The sequence below is a fragment of the Alligator mississippiensis genome, chromosome 3, assembly GCF_030867095.1.
Source record: "Alligator mississippiensis isolate rAllMis1 chromosome 3, rAllMis1, whole genome shotgun sequence".
NCBI classification, from domain to species: domain Eukaryota; kingdom Metazoa; phylum Chordata; order Crocodylia; family Alligatoridae; genus Alligator; species Alligator mississippiensis.
In genome coordinates this window covers 80,047,102-80,068,525 of record NC_081826.1, presented here as the reverse complement: position 1 = coordinate 80,068,525, position 21,424 = coordinate 80,047,102, and the positions used below count along the sequence as shown (strand labels likewise).

Below are 21,424 nucleotides of genomic sequence, written 5' to 3'. Positions count from 1 at the left end.
TTAAATTGAAACAGAAGTGAATAGACATTTACCTTTGATATAGGTAATGCAGCCACATGTCTGCAGTGTCTCAAGCCAGAAGCCAGGGAGCGCTAGAAATGGCTCTCTGGCTGTGTGTTTACTTCCTCTTCCTGCTGCCTCCAAGGTCTCTGGGATTTGCAGTCCAGACTTACAATAGCAGCATGCTGCAGAGTTGCTTATCACTTCCTCTTCCTGCTTCCATGTGGTGCTGGGCTTTGTAGTCTACAGTTGCAGCCAGAAGTAAGTTAGAGCAGGGGATGTGGTGTTTAACCCCCTTCCCTAGCCCCAGACCCCAACTGAGGTTTGCTGGGGGGGGGGGGGAGCCCCCGCTCACCCTAGACTGGGGTGCATCTCCCCACACCCTTGTCAGCCAGCCATTACTGCTCCAGCTAGGGAGCAGAGGGGTGGGGCCAACCCTGGTCTCTGGAGCAGACGGCCCAGCCCAGGGCGGGAAAGCATGCTGGGATGCTGGGGAACTGTGGTTTAACTTGAACCAGGAAGAGGTCTGGGACAGAAGTTTCATAAACTCATTTAACCCACATAACTTAAGTCTGATACTACATGCAACCAGGTTTATCTTAAACAAGTTTCAGCCATTTTGAAACTGGTTTATGTGCACTGAGCTTCTGTTCTGTTACAGGTTTAAACCAGTTTCTGATCACTTAAACCAGTTTATGTGTAACTTCTATCCCTAGCCCAGACCCTCTTATCTATAAAGTGCAAAGATTTTTTTATATGTGATGCACAGGTATGCAAGGCAGTGATGCTCATATATCCTTGATTATACGTTATAGATTGAACTCTTATTAAAATAGCCCACATGGGAAAAGTAAGAAAAAATCCAATAAAGAGTAAAATTATTTTTCTGAATATCAAAGATCTCTACCACAGCATCTAAATGAATCTTTAATCTAGTTAACATTCTACATTAGTCTAAAATATGTACTCTTGATAACATTTATGTTCACTGGCTAAAAGTGATAGTACTATTTTTACATCATTGCTATGATACAGTTTAATGAATGAATGAAAAAAAACTTTTGAGTTTTTATTTAAAGAATATTTGATGGAAGAGCATTGTGTTGGTGTTTAAATGTAAATAATAGATATGTATCATATTTTGGCAAAGCATTCCAAAGCTTCTTATTTCACTGTGGAATAAAATACTATTTTATTATTTCTGTTTTGTTAATGAATTGTGTTACTTGCTATCAAAGTTGCCTAGCAGAACTATACAAACTAAACAGCAAAAGAGAAGAGGGAAAGTGGATTCTCTAACCATGCCAATAAATGTTTGAATGTTTTCTAGTATAAACTACTGTGGGCCTACTTGTTTCCAGTCATTGCTAATTCCACCTGATAAGCAAGTACAGATGAAATAAGAACAAGCATATTTTATAAGATGAAAATGTGACAATGTACATACAACTAATACAAATGCATTTCACATTTTGCAGGGATGTTTTGAGTTTTTTTAACTACAGTACTTAGAGATGCATTTCATTTAGCATTTGCACTTGCATTTGGATGTCTTCAATTATTTTTTCCTTCAAAAATAGTTGTAAAGCTTTGCATACGTGCAATTGAAATCAAACTAATGGGGCTCTAGGTGCCTGATAGTTTCTTTCCCTTTTTAAATTTCGGTATCACATTTTGTTGTCCAATCAGATGGTACTACCTTAGCCATATAGATTTATTAAAATATTTCCTACTGGAGGTATTTGCTACTTGCTACACTTCTAGGAGGTAGATGTTTCAGTTTTGCTCCATTAACTTGCATAAATTGAACTCTGTGAGTTTTGTTTCTGCTTTGAACGTTGTAGTTTTGATTTTCATGTAGTTATTAGTCATCTTGCTTCTGTCTCTATGTTCAGCATTATTCTTTTTATTGAAAACCAAGATAAAGTATACGTTCAATATTAGGGTAAAGCCTAAACTAACTTTATTCTTTTTCCCTATCCTATCATTTGGAGCAGGGGTGGGCAAGCTATGGCCCGCGGGCCAGATGCAGCCCACCAGGCCATTCTATCCAGCCTGTAGGGCCCCTAAAATATTTAGAAAATTAATATTTATCTGCCCCTGGCTGCCTGCCATGTAGCCCACAATGGCTTGCCAAAACTCAGTAAGCAGCCCTCCGCCTGAAGTAATCTTCTGCCCCTGATTTAGAGCATAGGTGCCTAATTTTTGCTGTGGGGGAGGGGAAGAGTGTGGGGGGGTTAAGATGAAGGACATATGGAAAGTTTTATTCATTTCAGGTGACAGCCCTCTTCCCAAGGAGGGCTAGGGCCCTTCTGGCCCCATATATTTGTCACCTCTGATTTAGAGGTCCCATTTCTTCCTTGTTCTCTTTTTATTTATATGACTAAAATATCTTTCAGCCTCTGTCTCAAATGTCTCTACAAGTCTTAATGCAACTTGATTTTGGTCAATTCTCATTTTATATTGACACTTCTTTATCTTTATGTGCCTTTCCCTGCTTGGCCTTTTTTTCCACTCTTTATGGGCCTTCTGCTTAACCTTAATTGCCTTTTATTAGGATATTGCCTGTTTATCCAGCTCCCTACAATTTTTCCTTTTACTGCATATCCATACTCCAAAACTCTCTTCATTCAAGTCATAAGCTTTTCAGTGCAGTCAACTTCATTAACTAGTATAATTTCTCAAAGTTTGCTTTTTTGAAATTGTTATCGTTACTGAGAGACTGACAATTGTGTGCCCTTTAATTTAAATGTAATCAATTCATAATCACTCCATTAAGAATTATTTTCAATGGGCATGTCTACATAGGATCATTTAATGCAGATTAGCCCAATTTAAGATGCATTGAGAGGTGTCTACATGTGCACATCCTTAATGCAGCTTAAAAATGGTGATTTTGGGCTATGTGAGCCTAAATTTGATATCAATACAAACCAAGTATCAAATTTAAGCGGGACAAAAAAGAGGACATGTCCAGGAATACCCAGATGTATGGTAACCCTACAGTTAGGGCCCAGCAGGGCCAGCACCATAGCCAGCATGAGTGCAGGGCACTGGTCGTCGCTGGCAGGGTCCCGGCTGGAGCAGCAGGGTGCTGAGCATCACTGGCAGGGGCAGCCCTGATGCAGGGAGGCAGGGTGGGCAAGGAGGAGGATGCTGTATGCTGCTCCTGTACTGAGCACGCGGCTCTTGGGCAGGGAAGGGGCTGGCCAGAGATCAGAGGGCAGGACTGTGTTTCCAAGATGGCTGCCAAATGCTGACAGCTGGTGCTGGCTCTGGCTTCAGCATGGCTGCCAAATGCTGACAGCCATGTGTCTGGAGGCTGACGCTCCCCTGGTGCCCACGGGGCACATGGCAGGGCTGAAGCAACATGGGAGTAAAGTTAGTCCCAGCTCCCAACACGTGTAGGCACTTGCCAAAATCCACTTAATCTGCATTAGTTTAATGTGCATTAAATTTAAACCTGCTTAAATTTGCATGCAGATGTGCCCTCTGATCTTTTCATCTATAATGATCTCACTGCTTACCAAAACTAAGTCTAAAATACAATGATCTCTTGTTCATTAGGCCAAGTACAGATATTCAGGTTAAACTGGGTTCAAAATGGCCACCCAATTTAAATTTAGCTCATCCTGGTGCTGACCTTACATTTACAGACCTGGTCTCTGTGACAGGCAATCAGCCTAAGCCTGTAACTGTACCGAATTTCCATGTACACAAACTGGTCTAACAATTGCAGAACCTGGTTTAAGATAAACCTGGATCTATGTAGTATTAGACTCATTCAATTTAGGTCAAACCAGTGCATGGAACTTCTGTCCACTTCCCCTGCACAGCCCCAGGGCTGGGAAAACCCAGCTGCTGGCCTCAGCCCTGGGGCTTCTCTTTTCATGCCCCCCCACTGCACTGAGTTATTTTTTGCCCTCTGGCCCCTTGCCCCCTCACAACCAGCCATCCCTCTCAACCACCATCCCACAAGCCATTCTGGCTTCAGCCGCTTTTATCAACATTTGCCACTGCCAGAGCCAAGCACATAAGTGGGAAGGGGCAGGGGGGATTGGGGTGTAGGTTCACAGGAGGGACCCCACCCCATCTGCTGGGTCATGCCTGACTCCCCACCCCACTTGGGGTTCATGCTGCCCCCTCACCCCACCAGTAGGTTGTGCCTCCCCTTCTCATGGGTTATGCCTGCCCCCCAGCCCACCTGTGGGTCATGCTGGCCCCACCCACCCCTTGCAAGTCATGCTGGCCCCTCCCTCACCCACGGGTCATATCTGCCCCTCCATCTCACCCATGGGTCATGGCTGCCCCCCCACCCCATCCACAGGTTGTGCCTCCCCCCATCGTGGGTCACACCTGCTCCCCATCCCACCTCACCCACCTCACCCTGTCCACCTCTCCCACAAGTCTTGCCTTCTTCTCCACCCCTTGCAGGTCACACCTGCCCCCCCAACCCACCCATGGGTCATACCTGCCCTCCCTCCCCACCTGTGGGTTGTGCCTGGCTCCCCACCCATGGGTCATACCTGTCGCTCACCCCTCATGGGTCATGCCTTCCCCCCACGCCCTGGTAGACCTCCAATCCTCTCCAACCTGCTGGACCCCCAACCTTCCATTAGCCCCCTATCCTGACCTACCTCATATAATTTTGAACCAAGTTAACCTCCTCCTAACACCTCCAAATGTCTGTACCTAGCCATCGGGACTGTTTGATGAAGAAATCTGCTGATTATTGCATCTCAAAATATCTGGGTTTATAATTATTTATAGCATTTATTCTTAAACCTACATCTGAGAAGTTAAATGCTTCTATCATGTTACAATTTCCAGTAGTACTCAGTACTGCACCTATATGGGAAGAAACTAAAATATTCATAGGAACTTAAACTTACATATCTTGATGATCTCAAAGACTGCATCCATGAGATGAGTAGAGTGCAGATGGGTACATAGTATTTTTCTATGTGTTCGTTAAGATTATATCAAGTGAGTTCAGAAATTGTGTCTTATTGTAGTATCTTGTAAGAACATTTTCTGACCAGAAACAATCAAAGTTATATAAAATATCAGCTTATGTGAAAAAATATGATGATAACTGTGAGAGCCCAGAGGGCACTCACCAGGGGTGTATCCCCGGCCAGGGACACGAACCACCTCACGTGGCGACGTCTACTCTACAGCAGGAACTCCCGGTCTGCACCGGCTCAGCTTTACCTCCACATCACGTGAAGTGATTTCGGGCCAGTCTGCAGCATGGGCTATATCCGGAGGCCGGGGGCGGACGCAGAGGGGAGCTGAAGGAGCGTGGGCGAGTAGCCGAAGAACAAGAAGCTTGGGTAAGCCACTGGGCTGAGGTTGAAAAGGCGTCGGCACCCTCACCACAGGAGTGAAGCGGAGGGTGGAAGGGGCCGGGCACCGGAAGGGAATCCAAGGATAGCCCTTGGGAATGGCGGAGGTGGCGGACCCGCCTGAACCACACGCCACGGCATTTTTTTTCTGCATTGTTTCTTTTTTCCTTTCACCTCCTGTGGACATTCCCCGGCCGGTCGGAGAGTCCAGACTGAGGACAGGCACCTGCCCAAGGAAAGGAGAGTAGGGGCTCACCCCCCCCCAGAAGCCTTCATCGCTGAAGCAGGACAGGCAAGATCCCAAGCGACGAAGACTGTGTCCACCCTAATTGATGACGTCTGAGGGAATCCCCTGCCACGGGAATGGCACTTGCAGGTAATTAAGTTCCCTGCAGCACGGTTTGAAGGTCCCGGGAAAGAGACCCGGGCAGGGAGAGCAGATCATAGAAGAGTCTGGGGTAATGACCCCAGGCAAGAGAGCACTAGACATGGAAGACCCCTGAGGCCGAAGAGGCCAAAGGTCAAGGACTCTTTTTTTTCCCTTTAAAAAAAAAAAATTAAAGAAGAGGGAATCAGAAAGTTGGCTCCAAGCTGGTCCTTTCTTCAGTCCCAGAGTTAGTCCCCCCGGCGTGTGGGGCAGCCCCTTAGATTGAGTTGGGTAGGAGACAGGCAGTCACCACTTCCCTTTTTCAGATCTCTTATAACATCAAAGTCATGGCAGGCAGGAAAAGAAGGGGCATCAAATCCCCCATCAAATCCCCTCCAGTTCAGCCATAGGGGCACAGCCCCCTTAAGGGGCCAGTGAATGTCAGAAGGATGTCAGGGTGTATGCCCTTACACAGTGACAGCCCGACAGTAACTAATTATAGCAAAGTTGATCAAATATCCACATTCTGTCATTTTGTCTGACTATAGCATTGGCTTTGTTTACTAAACGGCATCGATTAACTGCACTATTCTACATAAAATAATCCTAATAGTAATACTCTTTGATCAGAATCCTGAGGATAGAGGGAGTTAATCGCTTGAGTGTGACAGATGCATTTTAGCAATACTGCAAATTTTAAAACCATTTTGATTTTTTTAAATATTTTGTTAATCACTACAAATTGTATTTTGTTCAGTTGTGATGAAGGAAAAATTAGCTATTATACTAAAATACTTAAATATGTCAGTCTCTATTTGCATTTGATCTGCATTTTTCTATGGTAACATTATGAAGTAATAATTTAGCAATTAGTACTTAATTTTAATGAGGAATTAGTTTAAATAAATTATCAATGGTCTCCTAAAGCAAAATTGGCAATCTAAACAAAAAGGAATCTGTTAATTATATTTATAACTCTCAATAATCTCAATAGATATATTTTTAATTATATTTTCAGCTACTCACTTCAGAGAATATGACAAATGTGTTGATTTTTGCTGATATTTTAAAAATGAGGTACTTTTTCAAAGTGATTAGCTATGTCATGTTTAATAAAATGCCATTCTTAGATGATAATGAGCCACAAAATACATTTAGGACAGATAGAACATTTTACACTGGTGACATGCATTAATTGCATTTTTACTTGCTATTATTAGCAAGTTCCAAGGACCATGCAACAGAAATGATGCTTTTTTGGATAAAGTTCATTGCAACGTGTTCTGGAACAAAATTATCTGAGCTTTTAGTGCATCTTGGATGAAAATCCTGGTTTCACATAGTCAACATCAACATTTTGCTCTCTTTCTAAGAGGTTAATATTTCATGCCTTAACTCTGATTGTGACAATGGTGGCCATGCACCCCCCCAAATACCCCGAGAACCTGGCCGACCCCAAATAGGCAGAACAAAAAACCCTGGAGAGAGGGGAAAACTTATCTTTAGAGCAGGGAGAGATGTAGCTGCAGCATCACATGACGCCACCATTACAGTTTAAAAGCTCCCTGTCGATCAATCTCAGCAGCACCTGGCAGATGACGTCAGCCACAGGCGCCTCTGTGAGTAATTTAAAAGGCACTCAGAGTGCCAGCAGGGGGAGACAGGGAGAGGGAAATGCCTCCAGGCTGACCAAGGCTGGGGCAGAGATGGTCTCCAGGCACCGAGGCAGAGCAGTGCTGGGGCAAAGAGAGCCCTATTAGTACAGCGCAGATAGGTTCTGGTGGACGGAGGCTGGGAAATTGAACCTCAGCATAGGGCAAGGCTCAGGTCCTATAGGGAGTGGAGAGAATTAACTAAATCCTAATGGGGATGCTGGGTCCCAAATATATAACCCCTCTGGAGTGGAGGCTTCCTTGTTTTTTTTTTCTTTCTATTTTTGTTGATTTTTATTCTGAGAGGCCACAAGGGCCAGGAAACAAGTTGGCCCTTATCCAAGACCTGTCGTAAGGAGTAGCTCCTTGAGCACGAGGACTAGGTAAGTAAGGTTGAGAAGGGCAAGGAAGTACTATCAGACTCGGCCAATTTTTCCTTGAGGAAGGAGAAGCTGGGACATAGTTACAATAGATCGGAACCGGACAAGGCTGAAGTGCCACAGCTGATCATAGCATCTCGACACTGACGGTTGGTGTGTGGACAGGGTATTGGGGAGTTGGAGCCCCAGTGTGAACTGCTCCAAAAGCCACAAGTACCCAAAGCAGAGATTTCCATATTTACAGTGCTGAACCCCTCCTTTGACTTCTATTCCATCAAGTCGTGGCAGGTAAGTTAAGGGGAGTAGAATCTGCTTTGGGTTCTCTAGAAATCGTTCATTGGGTAAGCAGGAGCATTACACTGATACTACCATATTTATCCCCTCTCCCATCGCCTGCTGCTTGTTGCTGACTCTACCCTCCCCCTGTCTGAACACCTCCCTGCCCGACTGCCACTTATCTTCTATCGAGGCTCCACCTCCAGCCCCACTCTGGTGGCAGGCATGAAGCACATGATCGCTCTGACCCCTGCCCAGCCATGCAACAGAAGCATTCAGGGCAGCTGCTTTGGCACGGGCTCTAAACCAAAGCCAGGGCCAGGATATGGGCCAAGGACAAGACTGGGGCTAGAGCCAGAGTTATAGCAGCAGTTGTGACACCAGCCTAAAAGTACTGTATGATAAGAAACTTTATTAGGAAATCACTGACAAGAAAATTAAAAAAAAAATGCATGTACATATACATACATATGAGCATGAACCAAATTCCTCGGTGTTACCTAGAATAGTGTTTCTCAATCTGTGGGTCACTACCCAAAAGTGGGTCACAAAAATGTATGAAAGGGTCATGAACAAATTTTAAAATTTGATAAAACTTTAAAAATGGATTCTCCTTTAAAGGAGAAAAATGTGGGAAATTGTAGCTTTTACCGTGCAGGCTGACAGAGTTCCAGCCTGCAAAAGGCTGCTTGGGGCCCCCCGTGCCCTGCACACACCCTCCATGCTCCATACACACACCCCTGCCCCACACACTGGGGGGTTGGGGTCTGAGGGTGGGGGGCAGCAGGTCAGGAGCGAGGGGCTTTGGGTTGGGACTGGCCATTGACATTTACAAATGGGTCCTGGGCAATGTTCCCTCTAAGGAGCAGCTGTCCATGAGCACGCTGCCTCAGTCTGTGAACAAGCCTCCTTGGTCTGGCATGGGATACTTACCAAAGGGGGCTGGGGGCCAGAGGCCAGGGGCCAGAGGTTGGAGCTGGGAGCTGGGGACGGATGTTGGGGCCTGGAGGCTGGGGCCAGGGGCTGGAGCTGGAAGCCGGGAGCCAGGGGCTGAGACATGGGGCTAGGGGCTGGAGCCGGGGGCAGGGAGCCAGGGGCTGGAGCCAGGGGCTGGTGGCTGGAGGCAGGGGCTGGAGCTGGGAGCTGTGGGCTGGGGCTAGGGTACTCGAGCCAGGGACCAGGGGCTGCAGCTGGAGCCTGGCACGGGCTTCCCAGCTCCAGGGAAGTGCTCCACTTCCCTGCATCAGGGCCAGGGAGTGGAGCACTTCCACGGAGCTGGCGGAGCCTGCGCCAGCCACCCGCACCAGCCTCCATCCCTGCCTTGCCTCACCTCGGGGAGGAGCCGCTGCCTGCCCAAGTGAGGCTCCGCCATCTCCAAGACACTGCTCCGCTCCCTGGCCCTGATGCCACGTGCCTCCCTGCTCCCCAAGGCAATGTGGGAGAGTGGGGCAGTGTCCTGGAACTGGCGGAGCTTCACTTGGGGTAGGCAGCGGCTGCTCCCTGAGGTGAGGCAAGGTAGGGATGGATTCATAGATTCATAGATGTTAGGGTCGGAAGGGACCTCAATAGATCATTGAGTCCGACCCCCTGCATAAGCAGGAAAGAGTGCTGGGTCTAGATGACCCCAGCTAGATACTCATCTAACCTCCTCTTGAAGACCCCCAGGGTAGGGGAGAGCACCACCTCCCTTGGGAGCCCGTTCCAGACCTTGGCCACTCAAACTGTGAAGAAGTTATTCCTAATGTCCAATCTAAATCTGCTCTCTGCTAGCTTGTGGCCATTGTTTCTTGTAACCCCCGGGGGTGCCTTGGTGAATAAATACTCACCAATTCCCTTCTGTGCCCCCGTGATGAACTTATAGGCAGCCACAAGGTCACCTCTCAACCTTCTCTTGCGGAGGCTGAAAAGGTCCAGTTTCTCTAGTCTCTCCTCGTAGGGCTTGGTCTGCAGGCCCTTGACCATACGAGTCGCCCTTCTCTGGACCCTCTCCAGGTTATCTGCATCCTTCTTGAAGTGTGGCGCCCAGAATTGCACGCAGTACTCCAACTGCGGTCTGACCAGCGCCCTATAGAGGGGAAGTATCACCTCCCTGGACCTATTGGTCATGCATCTGCTGATGCACGATAAAGTGCCATTGGCTTTTCTGATGGCTTCGTCACACTGCCGGCTCATGTTCATCTTGGAGTCCACTAGGACTCCAAGATCCCTTTCCACCTCTGTGCCACCCAGCAGGTCATTCCCTAGGCTGTAGGTGTGCTGGACATTTTTCCTCCCTAGGTGCAGCACTTTGCATTTCTCCTTGTTGAACTGCATCCTGTTGTTTTCTGCCCACTGTGCAACCTATCCAGGTCTGCCTGCAGCTGTTCCCTGCCCTCCGGCGTGTCCACTTATCCCCATAGCTTTGTGTCATCTGCAAACTTGGACAGAGTACATTTGACTCCCTCGTCCAAGTCACTGATGAAGACATTAAAGAGTATCGGTCCAAGGACCGAGCCCTGCGGGACCCCACTGCCCACACCCTTCCAGGTCGAGACCAACCCATCCACTACGACTCTCTGGGTGCGACCCTCTAGCCAATTCGCCACCCACCGGACTGTGTAGTCATCCACATCACAGCCTCTTAACTTGTTCACCAGTATGGGGTGGGATACCGTATCGAAGGCCTTCCTGAAGTCTAAGTATACGACATCCACCCCTCCTCCTGTGTCCAGGCGTTTCGTAACCTGGTCATAGAAAGAGACTAGATTGGTCAGGCACGATCTGCCCGCCACAGACCCGTGCTGGTTTCCCCTCAGCATAATTTGCCCTGCCGGGCTCTCACAAATGTGAGCCTTGATAATTTTTTCAAAGACTTTGCCAAGGATGGAGGTGAGACTGACTGGCCTATAGTTGCCCGGGTCCTTCTTCCTCCCCTTTTTGAAAATGGGGACCACGTTAGCCCTTTTCCAGTCCTCCGGGACTTGGCCCGTGCGCCACGAGCTTTCAAATATTCCCGCCAGTGGCTCTGCAATGATGTCGGCCAGTGCCTTCAGCACCCTCGGATGGAGCTCATCCGGGCCTGCCGACTTAAAGGCATCCAGTTCTTCCAAGTGACTCTGCACCACCTCAGGATCTACGTATGGAAGTCTGGCACCTTGCTGCTGCCTCTCTACAACCCCAGTGAGAGACTTGTCATGCCCCTCACTTAGGAACACTGAGGCAAAGAACTCGTTGAGGAGTTCAGCCTTGTCCCCCCTGTCTGTCACCAATTGTTTCTGCCCATTTAGCAGGGGTCCTATTTCTCCCTGGGCCTTACTTTTACTCCAAATATATCTAAAAAACAATTTCTTGTTGTCTTTTACTTGGATTGCCATCCTCAGCTCCATGGTAGTTTTGGCCCGTCTAACTGCCTCCCTACAAGCACGAACAGAGGAGGTATATTCATCTTTAGTGATCTCACCCTGTTTCCACTTTTTATGTGCTCCCCTTTTGGCCCTTAGGCTGCCCTGGATTTCTCTGCTCAGCCATGGAAGCCTCCTGGCCCCTTTCCCTCTTTTGCCTCGCTTGGGGATCGTCTTGCTTTGTGCCCGAAGGATCGTTTCCTTAAGGCACAACCACCCTTCTTGGGCTCCCATCCCTTCAAAACTCCTACTCTGCAGTGCTTCCTTGACTAATCGCCTGAGTGCATTGAGATCAGCTTTCCTAAAGTCTAGCACTTTCACCCTACTAGTTACCTTACCCACTCGCCGTCTTATGGTGAATTCTTTTATTAGGTGATCACTGTCCCCCAGACGGCTACCGATCTGGAGGTCCACTACCATGTCATCCCCTGTTGCCAATACCAGATCCAGTATGGCATTCCCCCTAGTGGGACCATGCACCTCCTGTGTCAGGTGGAGGTCCTGTACACAAGTTAGAAACCTGCGTGAGCGATGGGACCTTGCTGTCTGCGTCTCCCAGCAGATGTCCGGGTAGTTTAGGTCCCCCATGACTACCGCGTCTTTAGCTTTTATGGTCTCCGAGAGTTGCCTCAGGAGCCCCGCATCTATTTCTTCCCCTTGGTGTGGGGGTCTGTAGCAGACCCCTACCACCAAATCCCTTTCTCCTTGCCCCCCATGTAGCCTAACCCACAATCCTTCTACTTCCTCAACCTTGGATTCTGTCTTGATGAGGGTTGATGTATATTGCTCACTGACATAAAGTGCAACCTCCCCCCTCTTTCTTCCCTGACCTGTCCTTTCTGTACAATCTATAGCTCTCAATATGTACCGCCCAGTCATGGGATGAATCCCACCAGGTTTCTGTTAGCCCCACTAAGTCATAGGTGTTTAGTGCAAGCAGGAGCGCTAGTTCATCCTGCTTGTTCCCCATGCTCCTAGCATTAGTATATAGGCACTTGAGCCCTGTGACTGGTGCCTTTGCTGCCCCCCCGCTCTGAGTCCCAAGGGTCCCATTGTTTCTTACCTTCTTGTTTCTTACCTGTTCTGTACTGCTGGTCTCCCCATGGCTTTCAGGTTTCCAATGTTCTCCTTCTTCAGGCTGGGCTGTCCTTGTGGGTGCCACATCGTTTGGTGGTCCACAGCTTCCCCTGCCCTCGTACTCCCCTCCCCCCGACGAGCCTAGTTTAAAGCCCGCTGGAGGAGATCCGCCAGCCTAGTAGAAAACACACGCTTACCTTCGGGGGACAGGTGAAGCCCATCCCAGCTGAGCATGTCCCTCATTGTGATGTGCGGGTCATTGTCCAGGAAGCCGAAGCCTGCCTCGAGACACCACTGCCAAAGCCGCCAGTTGGTTTCTCGGATGCAGTTCTCCTGCCGTCTTCCTCGTCCGGTCACTGGTAGGATGGAAGAGAAAACCACCTGTGCACCGAACTCCTTCGGAGGCTGAGGCTGGGGCTGGGGGCTGGTGCGGGCTCCGCCGGCTCCAGGGAAGTGCTCCACTCCCCAGCCCTCATGCGGGGGAGTAGAGCACTTTCCTGGAGCCGGCAGAACCCACACCTGGCTCCCACTCCAGCCTCTCCTGGTGCACGGCCTTGAAAAGGCTGTGCACGGCCACACTTTTAGTTGTGCATGCATGCGCACGTGCGCACCTTAGAGGGAACCTTGGTCCTGGGACAAAAACGGTTGAGAACCACTGACCTAGAAGCTACACAAAGACCTATATATTGCTTATCTTCTCAGGGGGAAAAAAAAGAAAAGATAGACTGTGGAAAAGACTTACCAGATAAGATAGGGAGGCGACAGGATGCCATGCTGGAAGCCAAACGTGGCAAAAGTGAAACCACAGCAGGCAGAGCCACCATGGGAGATCAGAAGAAAATGAAGCAGCCAAGCCAAGAGGAGCCAGGAACAGCTCCCGCGTCCACATGGGCATGCTTTATAAGAGCGTGATGGGACCGATTGGTCGGCCAGATGCCTGGAGCTGGGATAAAAGACCCAGTGAAAGAAAGCAGTGGAGACTGGAAGTGGAGTCCCCAACTGGCCCAGAGGGGCCAGAACTCTCAAGTGGTCCCAGCAAGGGGACCTGGTGGGTACCCTAGGAAGGGGTCACTATGAGAACACAGGGCCAGAGAGGGCCCGAGGATCTACTTACAGGATCGACGTGGACAGAGGAAGGCTGCAGCAATGACTGGAGCGAGGCAGGACCCTGCAGTATCAGGATCTGACAGATGGCAGTTACCAAACCTGGGGAAAAGGCGACGTGGTGGAGGATGGAACGGTGCCAAAGCCGGACGCCGTATAGGCAAGAGAGCATAGAAGCATCACCACTAGCCTGCGACTGTAAGATCCTGAAAGACTGAGCGCTGAGAAGGTTCAGGACATCAGCCTCGACGACACAAGTGACAACATCACAGTTGGTGTTAGGCAGGGTATAGGGGAGGCAGAGCCCCACAAAGAAGGAACAGCAGGAACGACCAAGGGAAGGCGCCAGGGAGGTGGGACCAAACGTTGTCCTCCTGATCCAAATATAATCATCATCAAAGACATGCAGGTGAGTCCCCTGGGGAACCGACCCAAAGTCACTCCAATAACCAAGCTGTTCAGCCCAAAGAGCCATGGCGAGGCTCGAGAAGAACCCACACACATGGCGCCCAGGGGAAAGACACAGAAGATTAAGTAGACCTTACAGCATGCCCTGAATATTGTGAACCAAGGACTATTGTGGATGTGGAGGAAGTCAGCTTCAAAATTTTGTTTTGGTTGTTTTTTATGTTTAATTATTGGGACTGAATTGTTTGGTATTTGAATATTTTTAGTCATACAGGTATATGCAAATTACAGCATTGTCAGTGTATTAAGGATCAACACAAATTAGAAATCATGTATTTGGAACAGATTATACTTTAAGTGTGGTCATAATTAATCCATAAATTATTACCAGACATATCAACAGTTCTACAAACAGTACTGCCTTTCATTTGTGAGTTACAAGAATGTTGTATGATATTTGAATTGCTTTTTAAGAACATATCATTTTCCCAATAAATGTGAGAAAACTGTTTGACTTTGAAGTATAAACACATATGATATACCAACTGCTCTGAATCGCAACTTTTTTACATTTTTAATCAATTTTGAAACGCACTGAAATATAAAAATTTGGAAGAAATGTGCCATGAAGATTATGGGGCACTTGAAAGCTTTTTAAATTTGGCCCTTAGTAAGACGTTGACTCCCACTGAGCATCAAATAGATAGCATTCAGAATGTGGAAAACCTAAAATGTAACAGAAGGAATATTATTGCATGTGGAACAATCATGACTTAAAGTGCCAATACATTTTATTTTGTGTGTTGTGTGCTTATGGACATTTTTACTTTTTGTTAACAAAGTTTACTTCATCTTGTAAATGCAATCTCACTCTTTCCCTCTTGATTTTGATATTGGAAAATATATACTTTTTCACATTAAATATATATATATTTGGTGACAAATGAAATAACAATAAAATGTGGCAATAATTTTCCTTCTTTCCTTCCATTTTACTAGATTTTGTATCTATGTCCTGTCAAGCCCAATCATTTTCTTGAAATGTTTATCATCTAGACAAGAGAGATCCAGCAATGGAGCAAGAAAATAATAGGCTCTCTATCTATAGATAAGACATTTAGGGTGAAATTGCACATTATACTTAGATCATGCAAAGGGCACTTAAAAGGTGAATGTCCATTTATTAAAGCTCATTAATTTGTACTACATGCTGTCTGAACACCTAAAAGTTACACCACTTCAGGCAAGGGTTAATTCTTGGCTGTGCTACCTAGGAGCACATGTTAGCATAATTTCACACTGCTCCATGGAGATAAAACAGTTATAAAGATAACTGCAAAGCAATTTGCAGTTATCCAGCATTGTACGCCCCCCCCCCCAACACACACACACACACACACACACACACACACACACACACACACACACACACACTTCATGGAAAAACTTTCCATCCTCCTGAACTCTACTGCCCAAGATCAGGCAGGGCCCTGCCCATTGGTGGCACATAGGGGGTTCACACGGGTACATGTGCACCCCCCAAAATTGTCAGTGCACTCCCTGTGAAAAGCGCCACAAACACTGCCAGCAGTGCCTGCAGGCAGCTACTACTTGCTGCTGATACCGCCGGCGGTGTCTGCAGGCAGTCCCTGATCACCGTTGGCCACCGCCAATGCTGCTGGCAGTATGTGTGGGTGGTTGCTGACCACCGGTCAGCGCTCACCACTCCCCACCTCCACCAACACTACCACAGCTGTCTGCAGGGGTTGCCCACTTGGCCTGCCCCTGCTGCTGACACCGCTGAAGCTGCCTGTGGGAGCTCACTGCCACCACACCCCCACCGCTGACACTGCCACCACCACCTGCAGGCAGTCGGCGTGCCCCGCCAGCCTCCAGGGGCATACATCATTCATGGCCCTGCCAGTTACAGTAGGGGGTTGCAGTATAGGGAGCATGTAGGTGGGAGGGAGAAAGGATACTTCCCTGCAACTCTGTGCTCCAGTGGCTCCATGCTAATAAGAGAGCCACTGGGGTTTAGTGTGGTGGTAGCACAGATCAGAGTCTTGGATGCAGACTGAAGTGCAGCTCCCTGCTACAACTGAGAGAAATTTGCAGGAAGCATTCTGAGTTACAATGAACCCTTGAACCAAACAGTTCACTATTGGTTCCAGGGGGGAGGGGTATACAGGTGCTGGTTGCCAGCATGCATCCAGTTTCCCCTAGCAATGGTCCTTTCTTAGTCTGCCTGTGTTTCAGAACAGGAGGAGGGAAAGGAAGCAGAGGGAGCTTTTTCTATGGGTTCCCCAGATGGTGCTGGAGGGTGGGGTAGGTCAACTGGAGCTTCCCACTTTGGGCAAGCTCCAGTGCATCCATCCCACCTTCCAGCATGGGCTGAAAACCCCCCTGACTGAACTCCCTCACTCCCTTTCTGCACTCCAAATCTGAAAACAGCAGCAGGCTAGCAGGCAGCGCAGATGCAAGTTACAGAAAATGCTCTGTTTTGAAACATCTTCATCTGACCCCTCATGCAATGAGTGGTTATATTTTTCACTCAGTTGGCCATTTTTGAAGCAGTCTGTAGCCATGCACTTGTGTTTGATCACAGCCATAGACTGCTTTCTTTGGCCAGATAAGGGAAAAATGATCACTTCTGTCTGCACTCCCCATTCCCTGTAGTTCCATGCTCTCACCACACTAAATGCCAGGGGCTCTGTGCTAGTAGTACAGATTTCTGCTCTCCCCTGCCCCAAATCCCAGGACAGGAATGAGGGGCAGGTGTGGAGGGAAGTCACAGCTTCCATTAAGCCACCTGAACAGCTGGCAGCACTTGGGGGAAATGGGCCAGGTGCCATGGGGAAATTTCAATTAACCTTGAGTAACTTTTCTGTGGGTTTTTTCTGTTTCTGGGCAAAAGCACAGCCTTCTCTGGTGAAGGCAGTGAAGAACTGAGATTGGTTCGGGGAGGAGGCTGGGATCAGGTCAGCCAGGGCTGGTGGAGGGCTCCCAGCAGCATAACTCTTTCCCTCCTTCCTGTAACCCAAGATGGGAATGCAGGGGGCCTCATGCCCCTATGCCTATCCCCCTCCCAGTTACCTTCTTCTGCTGCAGCAACCCCTCTCTCCCACCCTCCCCTCACTGGGAGCAGGGATAGAGTCCAGGTGTTCTGGCTTTTAGCTATTTCCCTGCTCACCGGCCCTCTAGTGTAGTACTGCAGTGATTTTCAACCTTTTTTAATGTGCAGACCCCTAAAAAAACCTGAATGGAGGTATGCACCCCTTTGAATTGTAAGTGAGGGTATTCACATGCTTTTGATTAATCATAGTTATCTTTTGCAAACCCCTTAGACGTAGGGGGTTCTCAGACCACAGGTTGAAAACCACTGATGTAGTGGCAAGTCTGAGTTGTGCAGGCAAGAAATGTTATTAACCCTCAATGTGCAACTGCTCATAGCATTTTCCAAATCTAACACTGCTTAACATTCCACAGATTTAGTATGGTGTAAGTGTAACATGTAACTTCACCCTCATGAGGCACTGACTTGCCACAGTTCACACAAAAATCTGTGTTGTAACCAGTACCTGAACCTAGGTCTGTGTCACACATTCATTTGAAATAGTTGCAAATCATTGGATTAAATGTAGTATGAGTTAAGAAATAACTCTCTCCTGAAATAGAACAACGTTGCAACACCACCACCAAGGGTATTTAATGTTTGCTGAATGCTTGCACATGTGTCTGCTTGCATTTTAACTGCACTTAATAAGTGTAACATTGAAAACATGACATCACTCCTAGATTTCCTGAGTCCCCAGTTTGTGCCTTAATTGCTGATTATTCTTTCTTGATAGCTGCTGGGAATTTACATATACTTATTAAAACTGGAAACTGCTTTGAAATTTTAACTACAAAAACCACTGGTTGCTCTTCTGTATACAAGAACAATTCTTTTCCATTCCTGTGGACTTTGTCTCTCCAAGTTCTGGTGTCATCAAGGGTGGAAACCTCTCCATAGAAGAAATGCTGCATAAGACTGCACCTTACTTTTACTTTTACCTACTAAATTAATTGGCTAAAGCCTGAACTATGACACCTATTAATGTACCTTACCCATTTTGTTTTTGGTGCCCTTCTTTTTGGTATTTTTATTAGACTCATGGAAAAGTAGGGTTGGAAGGGACCTCAGGAGGTCATCTAGTCCAACCCCATGCTCAAAGCAGGACCATCCCCCAACTAGATAATCCCAGTCAAAGCTTTATCTAGCTAGGTCTTGAAAACATCCAAGGATGGATATTCCACCATCTCTCTGGGTAACCTGTTCCAGTGTTTTACTACCCTCCTAGTTAGAAAATTCCTCCTAATGTCTAACCTAAACTTATCTTGCTGCAACTTGAGACTGTTGCTCCTTGTTCTGTCATTTGCCATCACTGAGAATAGTCTAGTTTCATCTTTTTAAGAATCCCACTTCAGGTAGTTGAAGGCTGCTATTAAATCCCCTCAGTCTTCTCTTCTCTAGACTAAATAAGCCCAGTTCCCTCAGTCTGTCCTCATAAGTCATGTTCCCCAGCCCCCTCACCATTTGTGTTGGCCTCCGCTGGACTCTCTCCAATTTGTCCATATCGTTCTGTAGTGAGGGGCCCAAAACAGGAAACAGTACTCCAGATGTGGTCTCACCAGTGCTGAATAGAGGGGAATAATCACTTCTCTTGACTTACTGCAACACACCTACCAATGCAGCCCAGGATGCCATTAGCTTTCTTGGCAACAAGGGCACAGTGCTGGTGCATATTCAGCTTATTGTCCACTGTAACCCCCATGTCCTTTTCTGTAGAGCTGCTGCCCAGCCAGTCAGCCCCCAGTCTGTACTGGTGCATAGGATTGTTCCGTCCTAAGTGCAGGACTTTGCACTTGTCCTTGTTCAGCCTCATGAGATTGCTTTTTAGCCCAATCCTCCAATTTGTTTAGGTCTCTGAATCCTAGCCATAACCTCCAGCATATCTATGACTCCCCACATTTGGTGTCATCTACAAATTTGCTAAGGGTGCACTCTATGCCATTTTCCAGGTCATTGATGAAGACATTGAAAAAAATTGGCCCCAGAACTGACCCCTGGGGCACTTCACTTGATACAGGCTGCCAACTAGACATCAAGCCATTGATTACTACTCTCTGAGCCGTATACCCATTTTCTATTCACCTCACAGCCCAATCATCCAGCCCATACTTCTTTAGCTTGTCTGCACAAATGTTGTGGAAAACCATATCACAAGCCTTGCTAAAATCAAGGTACATCAGATCCACCATTCTCCCCACATCCACAGGGCCAGTCATCTCATCACAGAAGGCAATCAGGTTGGTCAGGCATGACTTACCCCTGGTGAATCTATGCTGACTGTTCCTAATCAACTTCTTCTGTTCCAAGTGCTTAGAAATGGATTCCTTGAGGATCTGCTTTGTAATTTTTTCAGGGGCTGAGGTGAGGCTGATTTGTCAGTAGTTCTGTGGCTCCTCTTTTTTCTTTCTTAAATATGGGCACTATGTTTGCCTTTTTCCAATCATCTGGGACCTCTCCTGATCACCATGAGTTTCAAAGATGATGGCCAGTAGCAGTGCAATCACATCAGCCAGCTCCCTTAGCACCTTCAGGTGCATCCCATCTGGCCCCATGGACTTGTACACGTCCACCTTTTCTAAATTGTCCCTAACCTGTTCTTTCACCACTGAAGGCTGCTTACCTCCTTCCCAAACTGCACTGCCTGGTACAGTAGTCTGGGAACTGACCTTGCCTGTGAAGACTAAGATGCAGAAGGCCTTGAGCACTTCAGTCTTTTCTGCATCCTCTGTCACAAGGTTGCCTCCCCCATTCAGTAAGTAACCCACACTTTTCATGATCATCCTCTTGCTAGTGACATACTTGTAGAAACTCTTGTTACCCTTCATATCCCTTGCTAGCTGCAACTCCAACTGTGCTTTGGCCTTCCTGACTTCATCCCGGCATGCCCGAGCAATGCTCAAATATTCTTCCCTGGTTATTGTCCAAATTTGCACTTCTTATAAGCTTCTTTTTTGTGATTTAGTTTACTGAAGAGCTCCCTGCTAAGCCAAGCTCATCTTCTGCCATACTTGCTAGTCTTCCTGTACATTGGGAAGGTTTGTTGCTGCAGTCTCAGTAAGGCTTCTTTAAAGTACAGTCAGCTCTCCTGGACTCCTATCTCCCTCAGACTGGCTTCCCACAGGATCCTGCCCATGAGTTCCCTGAGTGATTCAAAGTCTGATTTTCTGAAGTCCAAGGTCCTTACTCCGCTACTCTCCATCCTTCCTTTCCTCAAGATCCTGAACTCAGTCACCTTGTGGTTGCTGCTGCCCAAGTTGCCATCCACTACTATATTTCCCACTAATTCTTCCCTGTTTGTGTGCAGCAGGTCAAGAAGAGCATAGCTCTTAGTGGGCCACTCCAGCACTTGCACCAGGAAGTTGTCCCCAACACTCTCCAAAAACTTCCTGGGTTGCCTGTGCACTGCTGTATTGCCCTCCCAGCAGATGTCTGGGTGATTGAAGTCCCCCCATGAGAACCAGGGCCTGTAATTGGGAAACTTCTACTAACTGTTTGAAGAAAGCCTCATCCACCATTTCCTCTTGGTTTGGTGGTCTATAGCAGACCCCAGTCACAACATTACTCTTGTTGCTTTCCCCTCCAACCCTAACCAAGAGACTCTTAATACGTCTATCTCCAGTTTTGTACTGGAGCGCTGAGAAATCATATGGCTCTTTTACATAAAGTGCAATTCCTCCTCCCCTTCTCCTCTGCATGTCCTTCCTGAACAGTTTGTACCGATCCAGTGCTTCAGTCATGTGAGCTATTCCACCATATCTCTGTTGTTCCAGTCATGACATAGTTCCATGACTGTGCAAGGAGTTCCAATTCTTCCTTCTTGTTTCCCAGGCTCTGTGCATTTGTGTAGAGGCACCTAGGGTAACTAATTGATTGCCCTGATTTGTCAGGAAGCATGAGAGCACCTCCCCTGCTGCCCCCTCCTGATTGCTGTTCCTCCAGGGTCCCACTTCCCCACTTACCTCAGGGCTTTGGTCTCTATGCTCTGGTGAACCTAGTTTAAAGCTCTCTTCACTAGGCTAGTGAACCTGTCTGCACAGATGCTCTTCCCTCTCTTCATTAGGTGGATCCTATCTCTTCCCAGGAACCCTTCTTGGAAGAACATCCCACGGTTGAAGAAGCCAAACACTGCTGGTGACACCACCTGCACAGCCAAGTGTTGATCTGCAGGATGCACCTGCTCTTGCCCAGGCCCTTTCCCTTGACTGGAAGGATTGATGAAAATACAACCTGAGCCCCAGATCCCCTCCCCCTTCCTTCTATTTCTGTTGCAACCACATTCACAAATATGACTGTAAATAGGTAACCACCAGGTAAGGAACA

General features: G+C 47.6%; 1 protein-coding gene and 1 long non-coding RNA gene across 2 annotated transcripts in view; one reads left to right on the top strand and one right to left on the bottom strand.

The window, feature by feature from the left end:
- The window catches only part of CCDC178 (coiled-coil domain containing 178), a 381,945-nt gene extending 381,734 nt beyond the window's left edge, over positions 1-211 (bottom strand). The window contains exon 1 of the mRNA XM_059724137.1: positions 33-211. Within this exon, the coding sequence (XP_059580120.1) occupies positions 33-58 (26 nt within the window). The 5' untranslated portion in view covers positions 59-211. The remainder of the gene's footprint in view (positions 1-32) is intronic.
- Positions 125-14,878, top strand: LOC132249324 (uncharacterized). The gene is made up of 4 exons (XR_009460736.1): positions 125-261; positions 5,181-5,336; positions 5,560-5,724; positions 13,183-14,878. It is a non-coding gene; the product is annotated as an uncharacterized LOC132249324 (long non-coding RNA).
- The last annotated feature ends 6,546 nt before the right edge of the window (positions 14,879-21,424 follow it).